The sequence below is a fragment of the Equus przewalskii genome, chromosome 1, assembly GCF_037783145.1.
Source record: "Equus przewalskii isolate Varuska chromosome 1, EquPr2, whole genome shotgun sequence".
NCBI classification, from domain to species: domain Eukaryota; kingdom Metazoa; phylum Chordata; class Mammalia; order Perissodactyla; family Equidae; genus Equus; species Equus przewalskii.
Window position 1 is genome coordinate 119448189 of NC_091831.1, and position 20515 is coordinate 119468703.

General features: G+C 41.4%; 1 protein-coding gene across 2 annotated transcripts in view; it reads right to left on the minus strand.

Moving 5' to 3' along the window:
- The window catches only part of ARID3B (AT-rich interaction domain 3B), a 51532-nt gene extending 31327 nt beyond the window's left edge, over nt 1-20205 (minus strand). Inside the window, exons 1-2 of one of the 2 annotated variants that reach the window (XM_070621246.1) lie at nt 19985-20205; nt 16805-17451 (exon numbers count right to left, since the gene is read on the minus strand). In XM_070621246.1, the coding sequence (XP_070477347.1) occupies nt 16805-17374 (570 nt within the window). In that variant the 5' untranslated portion in view covers nt 17375-17451; nt 19985-20205. The remainder of the gene's footprint in view (nt 1-16804; nt 17452-19984) is intronic. The other variant, XM_070621257.1, reaches the window with a different exon arrangement.
- Nucleotides 20206-20515: the final 310 nt, after the last annotated feature.

Genomic DNA, 20515 nt, shown 5'->3' on the forward strand with positions numbered 1-20515 from the left:
GCTTCAAGTTCTAAAACACAAGTCCATAAAAAGGATCTCAAAGGCAATATAAACCATTTCCTAAAGATAGCAGTTTAATTTTTAGGTTCAAGAGGATAACAGAAGAGGGTGCATCAAAGAAAAAAAAAGAGAAAACAGGAGCCTATTATCTAAGTAAAATTAGCAAGGCTTTAAAAAATGATAATATTCAATGGTAACAAGGGTTGGGACAATGGGATCTCCTATATTCCCATAAAGGAAATATAAAAATGGCATGACCTTTCCACAAAGTCACTTGCCTTAAAATGCCCATCACAATAAAAACAGCAGCAGCAGCAACAACTAGCAAGAATCGAGTACTTACTACATGCCAGGCCCTGTTCCAGTATTTTATGTGTATCAAACATTTAAACCTCAGCACAACGCTCTGAGGTGGGTACTATTATAACCCCCATCTTTCAGATGAGAAAACCAAGGTACAAGAAAGTGATTTGCAGAAGGTTGCAAAGCAACCAAACAGTGGAGCTGAGAATCAAATGCCAGCAGTGCACCTTCAAGTCCCTGCTCATAACAGCCTCACTTTTTCAGTCTTCTCCTGATCTTGTAATACTGTTCTATGAATCTACCCCACAAAAATTAATAGAAGTACAGTACAATTCTATTTATAATAGCAAAAAATTAGCAACAGCCTAAATGTCTTAACACTAAAGGAACAGGCAACAAATGAAGGTGCTATCCACGTGACAGACCATTGTGCAGGCCTTAAAAAGAACATTGCCTTTTAAAAACGTTCAATCCCTACTCCACATCCTTCCCATTAATTCCAGGTGGAGTAAAGATCTACATATAAAAAAACAACCATAAAATAACAGTAACAATATATTTTTTTATAATCCTGGGGAGGGGAGGGCTTTTTAAATTATGACAGAGACCACTGAGGGAAAGATCAATAGATTTAGCCACACGAAAATTTTAAATTCCTACTTAATGAAAGAACTACAAATCATGTTGAAAGACCAACAACTGTGAAAAATATCTGACACACAAAGACAAGGGCCTATGCCCAAGAGCTACTACAGATCAATAAGAAAAAGATAACAGAGTAGAAAAACAGGTAAAAGCAACAAAAACACAACATAACAAAACTCATGGAATGCACCAAAAGCAGTACTAAGAGGGAAGTTTACAGGGATAAACATGATCAATAAATATGATAAACAAAGATGTCAAATAAACAACCTAACTCTATACCTCAAGAAACTAGAAAAAGAACAAAGTAAGCCCAAAGTTAGCAGAAGGAAGGAAATAATAAAGATTAGAACAAAAATAAACAAAACAGAAAATAGAAAAACATCAACGAAACTAACAGTTGGTTTTTGAAAAGTTCAACAAAATTGACAAACTTTCAGCTAAACTAAGAAAAAAGAGAAGACAAATAAATTCAGAAATGAAAGAAGAGACATTACCATGGATGCCACAGAAATAGAGACTACTATGAACAATTATATGCAAACAGATTGGATAATCTAGAAGAAATGGATGAATTCCCAGAAATTTACAGCCTACCAAGGCTGAATCACGAAGAAATAGGGAGTCTGAAAAGACCTATAACTAGTAAGGAGATTTAATCAGTAATCAAAACCCTCCCTACAAAGAAAAGCCCAGAACCAGGTGGCTTCATGAGTGAGCCTACCAAATATTTAAAGAAGAATTAATACCAATATTCCCAAACTCTTCCAGAAAATTGAAGGGGAGGGAACACTTCCAAAGTCATTTTATGAGGCCAGCATTACCCTGATGCCAAAGCCAGAAAAAGACACTAAAACAAAACTATCTGATGAATACAGATGTAAAATCCTTAATAAACTTCCAGCAAACCACATTCAACAGCACATTAAAAGGATCATACACCATGACCAATTGGGACTGATCCCTGGGATGCAAGAATGGTTCAACAGACAAAAATCAATCAATGTGACACAACACATTAAGAGAACCAAGGATTAAAATCACATAATTATCCCAACAGATGTAGAAAAAGCATTTGACAAAATTTAACACCCTTTCATGATAAAAATACTCAACAAACTAGGAATAGAAGGAAATTACCTCAACATTTTAAAGGCCTTATATGAAAAGCCCACAGCTAATACCATACTTAACAGTGAAAAACTAAAAGCTTTTCTTCTAAGAGCAGGAACAAGGCCAGGATGCCTACTCTTTCAGTTCTATTCAATATGGTCCTGGAAGTCCTAGCTAGAGCAATTAGGCAAGAAAAAGAAATAAAAGGCATTCAAATTGGAAAGAAGTAAAATTATCTTTTTGCAGGTGACATGGTCTTACATGTAGAAAACTCTAAAGATTCCACACACAAAAAACCCATTAGAACTAACAAACAAATTCTGGAAAATTGCAGGATACAAAACAAACATACAAAAATCAGTTGTGTTTCTATATACTGAAAATGAACAATCTGAGAAGGAAATTAAGAGAAAAAAATCTCATTTATAACAGCACTAAATAGAATAAACTACTTAGGAATAAACCTAACCAAGGAAGTGAAAGACTTGTACACTGAAAACTACAAAACATTGCTGAAAGGAATTAAAGAAGACACTGATAAATGGAAAGACATCCCATGTTCATGGGCTGGAAGACTTACTATTGTTAGAACATCCATACTACCCAAAGTGATCTACAGATTCAATGCAACCCCCATCAAAATCCCAAAGGCATTTTTTAAAGCAATAGAAAAAAAACTTCTAAAATTCATATGGAACCACAAAGGACCCTGAATAACTAAAATAATCTTGAGGAAGAATAGAGCTGAGGCCTCAAAATTCCTGATTTGAAAACATATTACAAAGCTACAGTAATCAAAATAGTATGATACTGGCATAAAGACAAACACAGAGACCAATGGAACAGAATACAGAGCCCAGAAATAAACCTACACACATAGGGTCAACTGATCTTTGACAGGGTGCAAAGAATATACAATGGGGAAAGGATAGTCTCTTCAACAAACGGTGCTGGGGAAACTGGGTATCCATAAGCAAAGAATAAAATTAGACCCTCATCTTACACCATACATAAAAATCAACTCAAAATGGATTAAAGACTTAAACATAAGACCTGAAACTGCCGAAGTGCTACAAGAAAATATAGGATACAAGCTTCACAACATTAGTCTTGGCAATGATTTCTTAGATATGACACCAAAAGCACAGGCAACAAAAGTAAAAACAGACAAATGAAACTACCTCAAAATAAAAAGCTTCTGCACAGCAAAGGAAAATAATCAACAGAGTGAAAAGGCAACCTACAGAATGGGAGAAAATATCTGCAAACCATCTCTCTGATAAGGGATTAATATCCAAAAGATATAAGGAACTCCAAGCCAGCCCTGGTGGGCTAATGGTTAAGATTCGGCATTTTTACCGCTGTAGCCCAGGTTCGTCTCCCAGTCAGGAAACCATACCACCTGTCTGTTGGCTGTCATACTGTAGTGGCTGCATGTTGCTGTGATGCTGAAAGCTATATCATGGGTATTTCAAACACCAGTAGGGTCACCCATTGTGGGCAGGTTTCAGCAGAGGTTCCAGACTAAGACAGACTAGGAAGAAGGACCGGCCCACTCACTTTTGAAAAAACTGGCCATGAAAACCCTATGAATAGCAGTGGAACATTGTCTGAAATAGCTCCAGAAGGTGAGAGGATGGTGCAAAAAGACTGAGCAGGGCTCCACTCTGCTGTACAAAAGGTTGCTAGGAGTTAGAATCAACTTAGCACTGAAAACATGGATCTTCCACAACTTAGCAAAAAACCAAATAACCCAATTAAATAATAGGCAAAAGACTTGAATAGATATTTCTCCAAAGAAGACATACAAATGGCCAACATGTATATGAAAAGATGGTCAACATCACTAATCATCAGGGAAATGCAAATAAAAACCACAATGTCACCTCACATCTGCTAGTATGGCCATTATAAAAACAAACAAACAGAAAATAACAAGTGTTGACAAGGATGTGGAGAAACTGGAATCCTTGTGCACTGCTGATGGGATTGTAAAATGGTACAGCTGATAGGGACAACAGTATGGAGGTTTCTGAAAAAGTAAAAAATAGAACTACCATATGATATAGTAATCCAACTTATGGGGATATATCCAAACGAATTGGAATCAGAATCTTGAAGGGATACCTGTACTCTCGTCTTCATTGCAGCATTGTTCACAATAACCAAGATATGGAATCAACCTAAGTGTCCGTTGATGGATGAAAGGATAAAGAAAATGTGGTATATGCACACTGGAATATTATTTAGTCATAAAAAGGAAGGAAATCCTGCAATATGTGATAACATGGATGACATTATGCTAAATAATGTAAATATTTCAATAAAAATTTAAATAAATGTAAATAAAGTGAAACAAGCCAGTCACAGAAGGGCAAATACTACATGATTCCATTTACATGAGGCTCTAAAGTAGTCAAACTCATCAAAGCAGAAAGAGGAATAGTGGCTGCCAGGGTCTGTGGGGAGGGGAAAAGGGTAGTTGCTATTCAATGGGTGTAAGTTTTAGTTGTGCAAGATGAAAAATTTCTAGAGATCCGCCATACAACATTGTACTTACGGTTAACAATATGTACTGTACACTTAAAATTTGCTACGATGGTAAATCTCACATGATTTTTATGATTAAGAAAGAAAGGGGCCTGGTGGTGCAGCAGTTAAGTTCGTGTGCTCTGCTTCGGCAGCCTGGGGTTCCCTGGTTTGGATCCCAGGCACAGACCTACCCACTGCTTATCAAGCCATGCTGTGGCAGCATCCCACGTATAAAATAGAGGAAGATGGGCATAGATATTAGCTCAGGGCCAGTCTTCCTCAGCAAAAAGAGGAGGATTGGCAGCAGATGTTAGCTCCGAGGAGGGAAGGTGGGGAAGGAAGGAGAGGGAAGGAAGGGAAGAGGGGGAGGGAGGGTGGAGGGACGGTGGAGGGAGGGAAGGAGGGAGGGAGAGAGAGAGGAAGGGAGGAAGGAAGAAAAATGGGCAAAGGCTACAAGCAAGATAAGTCACAGAACAAATACAAAAAGCACATAAACACTTGAAAAGATAGTAATATACATATACCCACTGATACAGCAAATTCAACCTCTAGAATAATCTACTACAGAAATACAGACACAAGGGCACAGGGTTATACAGCATCCATGAAGAGAGTCTATATTTATACTAAACATACACACACACACTCTCTGGGACCACCCACTTAAGGTAGTTAAATATCTAGAAACAGCCCTAGAGGCTGATTCACACCTGACCGTGGCATCCTCTGGGATAAGGGGGTGGATGGGAAGGGCAGGTGGGCAAAAGGACACTCTAATATTTTTCTATAGTATAAAGTTTACTTTCCTATATTGTTTTAATTTTTCATGAGCATCTATTCACATTACTTATGTAACTGTGAGATAAGTGATTATAAAAACGTTAATAAATAGATCTTTATGAACACATATGGAAAGACAGCCATAATACTGAGTCAAAAAAGCAAGTTGTAGAATAATACGTAGAGTTCCTTTTTTTTGTTAAAAACAAGCAAAAATGTATTTGTGAAGAGAAAAAGTTCTGAAAAGGTAAAGACCAAACTGGTAACAACAATGAGCCATGGAAAGTCAGGTTGACATTTACTTTTCACATTTCTATATTTCTAAAATTATTTGAGTCAATATAACTTCTGTAATATGTTTTTAAAAAATTAAACTATTTTAAAATAATACTTTAAAATAAATTTTAATGATAAAAATTGCTCGTGGACTGTTAGGTAATAAAAGTTGGGCACAAAATTATACATAAAACCAAAAAATATCCCTATAATAGGATTTTTTTGTAAACACAGGAAATATAAGAAAATGTTTACAGTTATATCTAAGTTATGTGACTATATTTTTTTCTTTACAAATTTTTGTATTTTCCATATTTTCTAATGAGTCTGAATTACTCTGACAATCAGGAAAAATAAATCAAAGTTACTTTTGACATAAGGAGCCCACCGAAGAAGATCATCCTCACCCTCCTCTGTCTGGAATGGGGCGAGAGGGAACACGGGGAGAGGTGAGCATGGAGGCTGCAGTCAGCCGCCTGCGTTCAGAGCCCAGCTGCCCCACCAGACTGCAAGCAGCCCATTCCACCCTTCTTCCCTCCTCTGCAAAATAAAAACAAACCCGTGAAGGGAGGATACTATCAGGGCTTGCCTCACACAATGCAATGAAAGAAGGCAAGTACTTGGCACATGAGACATCAAGTCTAAGTTATTAAAAATCAAAAATCAAATAAAAAAGCAGAAAACAAAACCAGGAGTGAGGATAGTCTGATGTGGAGGAACTCTACCGCTTCCCTCCCTCTCCAAAGAAAACCTTGCTTAGAAATGCTGGATACAATGTAATACTCCACCCCCTACACACAGGGCTAAGCTTGAAACCCAGAAAGGCAGCAGAGTCCACAGCGCCAGAAACAAAAAGGAAGGAATCAGCAGTGAGCAGACACGGAAGCTGAAGGGCTCAAGGGAGAAGGGATCCGGATAGACTTCTTAACAGCTGAAGGCTGAAGACTGGGGATTTAATCACCCCCAAAGGAGGAGAGTCCAGGCTACCAGCCCCCTGCATGCCAGGAACCAGAATCGAGATAAATGCACAAAGCCAGAGGCCATGAAGGACTACACTTCCACCCCTCTGAACTGGGGCCTAAAAAACTGCTTACCACGCTGGAGAATCGAAGCAAGGAACCTTGCCATCTGCCAGAGGCCTCAGGGAAAAAGAGGGTCTACAAGAAACAGACTGTAGACCAGGCACAGATGTAGACCCCAAATTCACATTACGCCAAACCAATGACAACCAGCTAAACTTGTAGGACCCAGTAGAGGAGAAAATAAAACTCCCTTACGAATGCTTCCATAAACCAAAGCACACGAAACTTCCATGGAAACAAGTCCCAACTCAAAATGAGCTTACATTAAAACAAAAACACATCACCACAAGAGGAAATAAACCATCAGGTGCGAGAGTAACAGGACACAAGGAGAACTTCCACCCCAAGAATTAAGGATAACAACAGAATAATCTAAAAGTTTAAATAAAATAAGCATGTTTAAAGAATGGCAGAATGCTGGTAACTGTTGAAAGCTGGATAAGGAACACAGATGGTTCATTACCATTCTCTTTTTTGTATGTTTGAGATTTCCATAAAAAAAGTTTTAACAATTCCATAAGATAAAGTTTTTAAAAAGTTAAAGATGTTCAAAAAGCTAAAGAACTAGAAACCATATGATAAGAACAGACTTTTAAAAGCCAAAAAAATGTACAGAAATTAAACACAGTATTAAGATAATTTTTTTAAAAGTTATTAAGTAGAATAGAGATGAAGAATTAGAAATTGGAAAACAGAATGTGAAAATATTCCAGAATGCAGGAGAATGACATCAAGAGAGAAGGTTATGAAAAAAAAGATATATAGAAGACTGAATGAGAAGGTTCCAAGTACTTCTATTAGAATAATGGTCAAGAAAAAATAGAAGCCAAGGGGAAAAAAAAATAGAAATCAGGTTGAAGGAGCAGACCAGGGGCCCAAGTAGGATAAATAAAAATAAGTCCAGACCTAAAATACTGTAGTTCAAGTGAAAAATAGCAGAGTCAAAAAGAAAAGTCTTAAAAGCTACAAAAGAGAAAAAGAATTCACAAAGGTGACAATTAGACTGAACATAGATTTCTCAACAGCAAAAATAGTTGCTAGAAGACAATGGAATCATACCATCAAAGTGTTAGGAAAATTATGGCCAATCTAGAATCTAGAGCTATGAACAATCGTTGAAAAGTAAGGGCAAAAAAACCAAAGATATAAATTAAAACTTTTTTCAGACACACTAGGACTGAGTTTACTATATACAAATCTCTGCTAAGAGAGTTACGAAAAAAGGAAAAAGACGACGGAGCCCAAAGGGAAATAGTGAGATATGAGGGAGGAAAAAAACGGATAAACTTGCTGGGAAGTCTAAATAAATATTGACTGTTAGGGGAGGAAAAAAACTAATTTGGGGAAGGGATTAAAACAAATTGGATATAAATTGCTAGCCACAATAAACTGGAAGATGGTAGCAGAGAAGTGGAAGTTAAAACTAGAATTTCTAAGGTCCTAATATCGTTTGGAAGTTGTGTAAAAAGGAAAGAAGGCAAGTAAAAAATCTAAAAGTAATCAATAAAAGAACAGAAACAGAAAGTATAACTTCTAAACCAGTAGATGAGATAAAGACTGAATAAAGAAAACTCAATCAAATGAACAAAAGATAGGAAAGGAGAAAACCAGAAACAAAGTATGGTTAAACAGGAAATCCAAAGTTAGCGGGCAAAAACAGGTTGAAATGTATCACAATCCTACTAACTACATGGCTTAAATTAACCTAATAAAAAAGATAACCTAATAAAAAAAGACAGAGATTATAGGTCTTTTATATGTGATCTCAAGATATAAAGATTTGGAATGTGTAAGGAAAAAAAATGTACTAATACTAATCAAAAGAAAGCCAGTCTTCCACTGGAATATTTTAATTCACCTCTCTCTGAAGTGATCACACAAACAAAACTTAGTAAGGATAAGGAAGATTTGAACAACACAATTAATAAGCTCGATCAAATAGACAGATATATAGCCCCACATCTATCAAACAGAATATACATTCTTTCCAAGCACATATGCAGAATTTATAAAAACGGATCATATACAAGGCCAACACAAAGGATATCATAAGAAATTCCAGAAAATTGGTATCATGCCAGTTCTCTAATCACTATGGTTAGAGCTTAATTATAAGCTATAAATTAATATTTTGAAAAAGATAAACCCCACATATTTGGAAACTAAAAAACTTTTGAACAAGCCATTGGTTAAAGAAGCAATCACAACTGAAATTATGAAATGTTTAGTACTAACCAATGAAAACATTACATACCAAAACGTGGGATACAGCAAAGTGCGACCTTGGGAGAAATCTAGATATGTTAAACATACAACAAAATAGGCTTAAAAATAGAACAGACACATACACAGAGAACAAGCAAAATTGGGGAAATCTAAATAAGATCAGTGGATGGTATCAATGTCACTATCCAGGTTGTGATAGTATACTATAGTTTTATAAAATGTTACTGGTGGAGAAACTGGGCAAAGTGTACAGGGATCTCTCTAAATTACTTCTTACAAGTGCACGTGAATCTACAATTTCTCAGTGAAAATTTCAATTAAAAAAATGCACAATGTTATAAGTCAATACGACCTTAATAAAATAATTCTAAAAAAACAGCCAAAATTCCTAACACTGACACTACCAAATGCTGACAAGGATGTGGAGCGAAAGGAACTCTCATTCATTGTTGGTGGGGATGCAAAGTAGTACAGCCACATTGGAAGACAGTTTGGCAGTTTCTTACAAAATAACTCAGCAATTGTACTTGCTGGTATTTACCCAAATGAGTTGAAAACTTATGTCTACACAAAAAGCTGCACACAGATGTTTATAGCAGCTTTATTCATTCTTGCCAAAACTTGGAAGCAACCAACATGTCCTTCAGTAGGTGAGTGGATAAACAAACTGTAGTACATCCAGACAGCAGAAAATTATTAAGCGCTAAAAAGAAATGAGGCTATCAAGCCATGAGAAGACATGGAGGAACCTTAAAGGTGTATTACTAAGTGAAAGAAGCCAACCTGAAAAGGATACATACTATATGATTCCACCTAGATGACATTGTAGAAACAGCAATACTATGGAGACAGTAAAAAGATCAGTGGTTGCCGGGGCTCAGGAAGGAGGGAGAGATGAAGAGATGGAGCACAGAGGATTTTTAGGGCAGTGAAACTACCCTGTATGATACTATAATGGTGAATATATGTCATTACACATTTGTCAAAACCCACAGAATGTACACCACCAAGAGTGAACCCTACTGTAACCTAGGGACTTTGGGTGACAACGATGTGTCAATGTAGGCTCATCAACTGCAACAAATCTATCACTCTAGTGGGGGATTATGATAGTGGGGGAGGCTGTGTGTATGTTGGGGCAGGGAGTATATGGGAAACCACTGCACCTTCTCCATTTTGCTGTGAATCTAAAACTGTTCTAAAAAATAAAGTCTACTTTTTTTAAAGAAATGAAATGGTGCCATTCACAAAAACAAACAAACAAAACGCCACAAGGCAAATTAAAAGAAAGTAGAAGAAACAAATTTTTATTCAGTGCCTCTTATTTGTCATCACTCTGCTGGGTGCTAGTATACAATGACAAGCAAAACACAGATGGTCCCTGTCCTCTTGGAGCTTTACCATCTAGTATGGGAATCAGATATCAAAGAACACAAATATAAAAGTATAATGTTTAATGAGAGCATATACCCTGATCTATACTAAAGGTGAAGACAGTGTCTCTGAAGAAGTGATGTTTAAGGTGAGGACTGAAGGCTGGGTAAGAGTTAACCTGGAGGAGTGTCCTAGGCAGAAGGACTAGCATATGCAAAGGCCAGGGTAGTTGCAGTACAGTGACAGGTCAGGAGATTGGTAAAAATAAGGCTGGAGAAGCTGGCAGGGATCAGATTATGCAGATTCTGGCTTTTCCAATTAGAGCAAGTGACATCATACTTGGAGGGTGTTAAAGGAGTGACATAATCTGATTTGTTTTTCAGAAGATCACCCTAGCTGCTGGGTAGAGAATGGATGGGAGGGGCGGAGACACAAACCTGTTGACAGCTACAGCAGTAGGTAGGGAGCTTGGATTAGGTAAATGATGGTGGAGGAGAGAAGTGGCAGGATTCTAGATATTTAGGTGAGAGAACTGGTAACACCTCGTGATGGACTGGACATTACTAGATGGAGTGACAGAGTAGGAGGTATGAAAGACAGTCAACTCCAAGGTTTCTGATATGAATGACCAAGTGGATAGAAATGCCATTTACAGAGAAGGAAAATAAAGGAGGAAATAATTGTGGGGGAGTAGGTTGGAAATCAAGAGTTCGGCTTTATATGTGTTAAACTTGAGATACCAGTAAAACTTCTAAGGGAAAATGTCAAGAAGGTAGCTGGGAATATATCCATTGAGCTCAAATGGAAACATGAGCTCAAACCATATATACTGGAGTCAGTGGCTTGTGGATAGTATTTAAAGCCATGAGAGTGAAAGAAATTGCCCAGGGGGAACATACAGAGAAGAGTGTTTAAATCTTAGCCCTAGGGAACTTGGAGCTCTAGAGGTCAGATAGAAGAGAAAGAGATAAAGGAAAATAAGCCGACAGAGGGGCTATAGAAAGTAAAAGAAGAGACTGTTTCAAGGAGAGGGAACTACTGTATTCAATACTGCTGAGAAATCAAATACGGTAAGGGCAGGCTGGGCACCGCAAAATGGTGGTCACTGGGAGGCCTTACCAAGAGGAACTTCAGGGACATGGAAGAAACAGAGTCCAGACTGAAATGCGCTGAGGAGTGAGTAGGAGGTGAGAGTGGAGGTAAGGAGCGCACACAATCCCTCTGAGAAGCTCTGCTGTGAGGAGTGGGGGACAGCTAGGACTATAGAACAAGCTGGAAGGAGACTGTAGTCACGGGAAAGCGTTTAAAAAGCGACTTCTCATTTCCCTGTAACAATCAAGTCAGGTAGATTTATGATTAAAGGGGATTGTTTTAAATTTGGGAGATAGTAGAACACGGGTGAATGTGGAAAAGGCTTCAGAAGAGAGTGAGTCTAAAGAGAATGGGGAGTTCACTGATGGAGCAAGTCCTCAAAAATCAGGAGGGAATAGTCTCTGGTAAGATGGATAAGGACCCAAGTTAAGTCATTGATCATGTATTTATAAGAATTTAATATAAATAAAGCTTACTAAAGAACAAATATGCACATATCCTTATTTTAATATGGAAAGAAGTGGCTTCAAAAGTGCAACGGTTTTAGCTCACATAATCCTGAAATGTTTCAGACAACTCCAAAATACTAGAGTTTGGTCACAGTTCTTGAAAACTTGAAAAGGAGTTGTTTTAGAGTCTAGGATTTATGGAGCATCTTACCTACAAAGATAGTAAATACTGAAAAATTATAGCTTCAACAAGTATTTAGGTGCTAATGACAATTCGACCTAAACTTTGTATGATGGTATAGCTTTTCCAAGATCTTTCACACTCATATTCCTCTTCCACCTTTGTAATATCTTTAAAATTGCTCCGGGAGGATGGCAGGAGAGGATTATCATCCACTGGGATAGATGTATGCACGAGTTCAGAAAGGTGGGTTAGGACACCTGTCCCAAGTACTATAGAAAGCAAGTGGTGGAGCTGGGATCTAAATGCCCATCTTTTGGCTCTAAAATCAAGGCTGATTTAATAATTAAATCTGTTACGTAACAAGTCTGCTGAGTAATTACACCTCAATCTTTTGGGGTTAATGTCTAGAAGAGCAATCAAGCTCTCTCACAAATCACCACAGACATCCTAGACATCATGGAATGCTGGGCTGGAAGAATGAGTGCACGTTCTAGGTCCCAATCCTCTCTCAAGTGACAGAGTCTGCTCACCCAGAGGACTATGGGTGAAGACATGAACTCAACATGGTTATTGAAAACAGAAGTGAAGAAAACTCAAGGTTGCCAAACTTCTCAGTTACCAAGACCAAAACACAAATGAACAGAGTCCAAGGCAGTGTCTGATGAAAGCACAACATATGATCTCTTTCTAATTACACAATCTAAAGCAGGGTTTCTCAACCTTGGTACTACTGACATTTTGAACCAGATAATTCTTGGTTGTGGAGGACTGTCTGTGCATGTAGGATGTTTAGTAGAATCCCTGGCCTCTACCCACTATATGCCAGTAGCACATTCCCCCCAAGGCAGCAGTCATGACAACCAAACATGTCTCCTGACACTGCCAAACATCCCCCGGGGGCAGGGGTGGGGGGGTGGGGGCGTAGGGAGGAGATCACCTCCAGTTGAGGAACACTGATCTGGATGAATTTCACTGTTACTATAGAAGTTGAGGGCATGCAAGAGAGACCTACAAAGAAACTGGTGAAAGCTTATGACCTTATTTATTTTCAGGCAATAGTTTGTACAATGTTTACAAAAAGCATCAGATGTTTCAAAGACATGCAGTACATACCAAGAAAAATAGGCCCAGCCCAGGAGACCAGACCTTACTACTTAGAGGGACTCTTGGTAATAGATTCTGGAGACTAAGCATCCTTCTCCTCTTCACATTCAGTAACCAAACTGACTGCCTGCCAAAGTATGCAGAGAATCAGACACACACACTCTGGCTCCCACATGCCTATCAAGCCATCGCTCATCTTTCTATTCTATGGGAGACAGTCTGTGCCCTTCTGGAAAACTAGCTCCACTAATGGGCTCAAGACAGACAAAGCCTGTACTGCCTGAACCGACCTCTTCCCAGGAGGACAGAAGACCTAATAGGCCAGCAACACCCCCCAGTTGGTTGTATGCTGACAGGGCTCTACTGATTTCCCTCGAGAGAAGGGACACTCAGCTCTTTGTTTCTTGTCTTGTTTTACAATTATTTACTCTGCCCATGGAAATCTGATGGGCTTTAGAACCCTCGGCTCAACGGCATTATCCATTTCCCATTACTCTGGCGTCAGAGAACGCCATGCTCTTTCTAACAATCCAGGCCTCAGCAATTATTTTCTAAGAGTTTCTTCAAAGAGAATCCATGAAATAATTTTGATTTTACATGTTCTAAGAAAGGAATTTCAGACACAAAAAATAATCTGTAAAGCCCTTAAGCTTTTCAAATTTTGTTTTTCAGTTGACAAATGCCTGCTGCCTGTCCCTCCCCAACCTCTTAAAATTACTTTGAGTACTCCTGTTGGTTTACCAAGCTATGCTGTAGACGAAATCAACTTTTGTATTGGTGTAGGAACGTTTGAAACAAAATCCTATTTTAAAATATCTGCAGCACAGCTCAGACTGGGCAGTTGCGCTTCAGCTGACTCAGGACCCAGTTTCCCTTGAGGTTCCCGCTCTGCCTCCACTAGACCCCGAGCTCTTTGAGGGAGAAGCACGCCTTTGTCCAGGGAACAGAGGCCTGACCCAACAAGCCTCTGTAAAAGTTTGTTGTGTAAAAGAACAAAATGGACACTGTAACATATTAACAAGATCATTTTGCATCAACTGTAAAAGATCTTTGTTAATTGTTGCTGGAGCAAGTGACACTCTACTTCTGCTCTCTAGAAGTTAATTGCATAAGAGACAAAAGACTGGACAATTAAAAAAAGCTAGTCTCATAGTTTGTAATGGTTCCCATAGGCTCTCCCTAAGGATGTTATTTTCTTAGTCCCCCTTCCAAAGCACAACTAAAAAGTTTTTTTTTAAATTCCCAAACACAATATTTACTACTTTAAAAGTGGGGTTAGACAAAGGAGGATGACACAGGCCAAATCAGTTTTGAAAAACTAAATTCAAAAGGGGAAAAGGAGATGCACATCTAAGGTTTTAAGTCACTGTTACCCAATGACCTACTAACCCAGTTCTCAATCTCCAAACCCAGGGGGAGGTAAAGTTAGGGTGCAAGATTAGGCTTCAGCTATGCTGGCATTTAAAAACATTTTGGCAGGTGCTCTGCCAGGCAGTCTATAATTAGCGAGTAAGCCTCAGAAACCTAAAATGAACTCAAAGGGTTTCAGAAGCCAAGAGCCACCCTCCTGAGCACGGAGTTGTGTAGCCATGGGGCTGCTGCCGCCCAGAACACAGAGCTGGGTGCCGGCCACGGTGCACACATGTGTGCTTGCACACGCCCGTTCCAAACAGTCTCTTTCTTCAAAGCTCTAATGGCTTGACCTCAACACCTGCTGCACTTCCTGAAGACAGACAGGCTCTGGAGCTCCACTTGTTCCTCGCACGCGGCTGCACTTTCTAGGAACGACCGCACACATGCAGAGGCTGGCCAGCTGCCAAGGTGGGGGCAGCCCAGCCGCCTCGGGCCTGAACTTTCCCAGTGCTGTCAGGGCGGGATCCCACTATGAGCTGACTCAGCAGCCGGCATGGAACTCTGCCAACCCCACAGCAATGCGGGGGCGGCCGGCAAGTCACAGATGTTTTGCTAAACCAAAGCAATCAGCCAGGAGGCGGGTCTGGGCTGGCAGCCAGGCTGCCGCTGTCGTGGAAGCTGGGATTCTCTGATCCTACTCCTAGCTCTGCCACTACCTCCCAGGTGATCTGAGGGAAAACCTCTACGCATCTCAGCACCTTCGGGGCTTCCGAGCATGTCTGTGTGGATGCAGCAGAGGATGGCACTATTTGCATAAAAGTGCGCCTGGAGCAATACTACCTACCATGTGCTAGCTCAGTTAGTCCTCATAACATCCTTGGAGGTACACTTCAGTATTTTTATTTCACAGAGGAGAAGACACAGGCTCAGAGGAATTAAGAGCCCTACCGAAAGATCACAAGGGTAATGAATGGAAGAGATGGGATCTGAACCTCACTTTGTTGGCTCTGGAAACTCTGCAAACACTGCTATTGTAAGACTCAGATCAACTGCACAGGGCTCCTTGATACAAAGATGCTGATTTTTCAGGTTCCAAAGGACATTTTTTACACGACTTCTCAGTTGCACTGAATAAACCCACTGCTCCTCACAACTGATTTCTAAACAGCACCAGTGGACTACATGAAGAGTATATGCTTATGGGGAGTACCCAGACAGATATTACCAGCTTTATCATGAACTTCCTGCCTAAGCACCAACAAGACACTTAACCCGGAACAACTTATCATCACTCCCATTCTTTGGGTGAGGAAAAGCTGCATTACAGGTCAGAAAGAGAAGAGAAATTAGAAGTCAAAGCTTGGTTGAGAACACAGGTTCCTTAGGCTCCACCCCCTGAGATAATTCATTAGGACTTGGAATCTGTATTTTTTAAAGCTCCCTAGATGACTCTTATGCTCAGCGATGTATTGGAATCACTGCAACTTGCCTTGGCTAAAAAGGCAATTGTGAGGTCTACCTTTTCCTGTTTCAAAGGAGGCGATATATAAGGTGAAATAAAATCATGTCTACAAGGCTCTTTGCTGGAAAATACATACAATGCAAAAGCTTCTCAGCAAGGATGTTTGTTTAGCTGCAAAACAACAAAACTGTCCTTAAAGGGCATGAACCTGGGTTAGCCTGGGGCTAAGACACTGTCTTAGGCAAGACTGCTCTTTACGTTACTACTAGAAAAACTATAATTAGAGTCACATATCTCATTTTTAGATATGCCTCATAACATTGCTGCAACCTCATTCTTCCTTAAAAAAAAAAGGAGGGGCCGGCCTTGTGGCAGAGTGGTTAAGTTTGCACGCTCGCTTCAGTGGCCCAGGGTTTCACCAGTTTGAATCCTGGGCGCGGACATGGCACCACTCATCAGGCCACGCTGAGGAGGCATCCCACATGCCACAACTAGAAGGACCCACAACTAAAACTACACAACTATGTACCGAGGGGCTTTGGGAGAAAAAGGAACAATAAAATCTTTAAAAAAAAAAAGGGATTGTACTTATATTCTTTCACATCAAACCTGGAACAATCTATATTAGGAATAACTTACACATTTCATTTCTTTAATCAAGAAAACAAATGTGAGAAAAAAATTCAAAGTCTTTTTATATCTAGGCTGCTGGTCACTGAAGTGGGACGAGAAGGCACAGACTGGCAGAGACCCTAGCCCTGGCAATCTAGTACCTTCTCTGGTTAGCCTTTAGGAAGAATAAAGGACCTCACATGCCAGAAAGACTGACCTGCTTGAGCTGCTCATCCAGATTCCAGCTTGGCTGCCCAGCTGCGGAGACTGAAGGTGGGGCCTTGGAAGCATCTTTGGTATGGTCTTCTTTAGCTTGCTGTCCATGTGGTGGGAGCCCTGGTGCTGGAAGTAGACCAGACACAGGTGCTGCTCTGGGGTCTTGGCGAGCCAGTTTCTGCGCATGAAAATATTTTGAAGCAGCCTGGGCCTCCTTCTCAGCCACCTCTGTAACTTCGTCATCCCCTTCCTCATCTTCCAAACATCCTTCCTCTTCTTCAGGCTCTGAGTTCACACTGCTCCGTTCAAAAACTCGGGTCACTGCTGGGGCCTGCGGAACTCTGGCTAAGGGACCAAGGGCAGGGCTACCAGAAGGCTTCCCAGGTGTGGCAGAAAAGAGAGTCTGCTGTGAGACCAGCTTCTGGGCATACAAGAACTGGGCTTCTCTCATCTGCTGTCCCTGTTTCTCTCTGGTATCCATCTGCAGAGCAGCCAGGTGTGCTGGTGGCGGCTGTGGTGGCGGCTGCTGCTGTTGCTGCTGCTGCTGCTTCTGCTGCTGCTGTGGCTCCATCACTACCTCAAGCTTCACCCACAGATTGGCATGGCTCTGAATGTGGGCACAGCCCAGCAGGCACACTGGGCCTAAACCTTAAGTGATTGATAGAAACCACAAAAGAGAAAAAAAACACTATGTAAAACAAGTACAAGAAGGCTTTCTTTTCTCCAGGAAAGGGCATGAATTCTGAACACTAAACATATGTCCCTAAACTTCAGTTTTAAGGTGAGTGAGTGGTGGGACTCGGGGAGGAGTGGAGAGGTAGGTGGGTAAGGAAGAGTATGAAGAAGAGGAATAGGATTTAAGAGGAGAAATAAGGGATGAATCTCAGTAGTGGTGACTACTGTGGGTTTAAAAAGACGTAAATCTAGACAATATCTAGCCTGCAAACATCTGTGTGCTCTCTCCCTCAACATTATCAAACATTAATCTGTTTATTACTGAGAAGGCAACTGGGTTTTTGCACTGTACAAAGGTTGTGAGTATGAAAACCACAATAATAAAGGGAAAGAAGGGCTTGCCTACCAAAGAGAGAATAGTGCTTAGGTTCCCAGGCCCATCAGAGAAAGCACCATCAGGTAGACACACAACTATCAGGCAGACAGATTTCTCTCACAGAAAAGCAGAACCTAGCAGAATGCTCTGGGGTTTAAACTTTTCAAATTTCCCAGATCAAACTGCCAGCATTTGTGGGCTGAACCACGCTAACTTGACATTAGAGCCTCAAAAAGAATCCAATTTCAACAACATGAAAGAAAGAAAACAGGCGAGGAGGCAAGAGTTTCAAATTGCAATAGTCACTCAAAAACAAATAAGGGGGAGTTCCTCTGGAGATTTTAAAGTTAATTAATTTGAAAGAGATATCAACAGTGTCTAAACAACAAGTCAATGTTTCTTTTTTATGAACAGCCAAGTAAATCTCTTCACATCCCCTTTCTTTCTGATTCACTTCTATGATATTCTATGATGAATACAAAAAGAAAAGGCTTTCAGGCCAAAAGTATTCTGTGGGCAGGTTTATCAGCATTCTTACCAATCAGTCTCCAAACACACTCCCCTTTCACACCCTCTCCTCCTCTAACCCCCACTTCCCTTCTTCCTCTCCAGGCCCCCACCCCCACAAACCTCACTTTCTTCAGCAAGCTCCAAAACTGAACGGATTACTATGCATGCGCAAATTTTAGGTGAACAGGACTTGCAACATGGCTACAATGTTGTCATCACATGAAAGAAGGACCTGGGTGGCACAGGTTAGGACTTGATATTTGCATTCTGTGGAAGTGTTTTAGGATTGCGGAGAAAGATTCTAAAAACCTAAATGTTTTTAGCATTTCCAAAAATTCATGGGGAAATAATCACATCCCTAGCAATAAAAACTGCTTGGACTTATGAGTTTTTAAATGGGTTAGAGAAAAAAGGTACAATTTTTAAAGTTAGGCAAAAAGCGGAGATTAAAAAATTCTCATTTTCTGTTTATCTTAGAAACACTGCTTTTGCCTTCTGTAGTCTGTGTATTCTGTGAAAGATTCAAATTCCAATTTGCCTCTTACTGCCTTTACTTCCTCTCTTGGCACCTTAGAAAGTGTGAGTTATGCCTGTAGCAATACTTTCGTTCTGCTTAGCCCTTTTTATAGTGTAACAAAGCATGAAAAGATTTGCACCCACATTAAATCCAGTGGACAAGAGTTCATATAAAATAAAAACAATTTGCCTCAAAGAAAATGAAACAAAAGAATAAAGCAAATAACTCGGTGGTCATTTTAATTTTCCTTATAATCATCACAGTCAATCGATCACAAGCAGGATAATTTTTCAACCAAGTCCTGCCAGTCATTGAACAACTGCTTCTTGTCTTGTGGCACCATCTTCTCTGCATGCTGTCCCCAGCAGAGGGGGAGGTGTCTCACGGCCTCTTTAGTAAGATTGAGATGACTCAGTTCTACAACTCAATACACACGCCCTCCCCCAAAGAGCCCATCTTCCCCCTGTCCCTAAGCAGCCAGTTGATCCAAACAACAATACCACCGGCCCACACTTAGAAAACTTAACGTCTCAGAAATCTAAGCCACTTCATCCCTTCATACGGCCCCCTCCCCCATTTCCCCTAAAGTTCCCGGACCACCAAGCCCAGCGCAACGGACTACTTGCAGCTTTGAACCCGGCCTCGCCCACCGTTCCCTCTACCTTCGCCGGCGGATCCCTCAGGCCCCGGCCCCCTTCCAGCCCCAGACCTCCCTCCCAGGTTACTCCAGCCCCCTCCCCCATTCTTTACACCACCCCCCCCGCCCCCAGGTCCAGCCCTATCACTTTTACCTTTACCAAGCCCTCACAGCCAATCCGCTGGCTCTTCTCCGATCACCCCAACCCCACCTATCCTTGCCCTCTCAGTTCCCGGGGGCCCCTTACTCTTCCCATTCCTTTATCTCAAATCACCCTGATGGGAGCAGGGCGCCTCCGGGCTCCTCCCAGAGCTCTCACTTTTCCTCCACGGCCCCACGCTCCGCCAGCCCGCGCCTTCACGTCTCCCCTGACACACCTGCCTCCCCTCCCACTCCTCCGTCCCCTCCACCTGCCACAACCCCCGCTCCCGCGGCGGCCAAAGGATACGGGCCCCGTGAGCCTTACCTGCGCGGGGCGCTCCGGTCCGCCCGCAGTGCAGGAGGCGGCCGCTCAGCCCCGGCGCGGCAGCTGCGTCTCGGACTTCTCCGCAGCCGGGGGCCACAGCCGGGGCGGGGCCCGCACCGGAAGAGGCGCCGCGGGGCCGGGCTGCCGGCCCGGGGCGGGGCGGGGGCGGGGCCGCAAGGATGGGGCGGGGCCGGAGGCCGGAAGCGGCCAAAAAGGGAACGATGGGCGGGGTCAGGCGGAAGTGACTTCTAGGGATGGCCCCGCCCGGTTGAGTCGTGGGCGGAAGCGGGTTGAAGCTGGGGGAAGCTTCGGCCAATAGGAAAGCGCGGACACGGAGGAGTTCCGGTGTGAGCACTTCCGCGGGCAGTTGAAAAGAGCTGGTTTGCATGCAGTCTTCTCTGTGTGTTTTCTGGTTTGCGGAGTTTGTTGTGGCGCGGGCGGTAGGTTGAAGAAGGTAAATACAGGACAATGAGTCTTCCTCTGAGATTCCCGCTTCCAGATCGGCTTTTCTCTGAATTTCTACACTCCTTG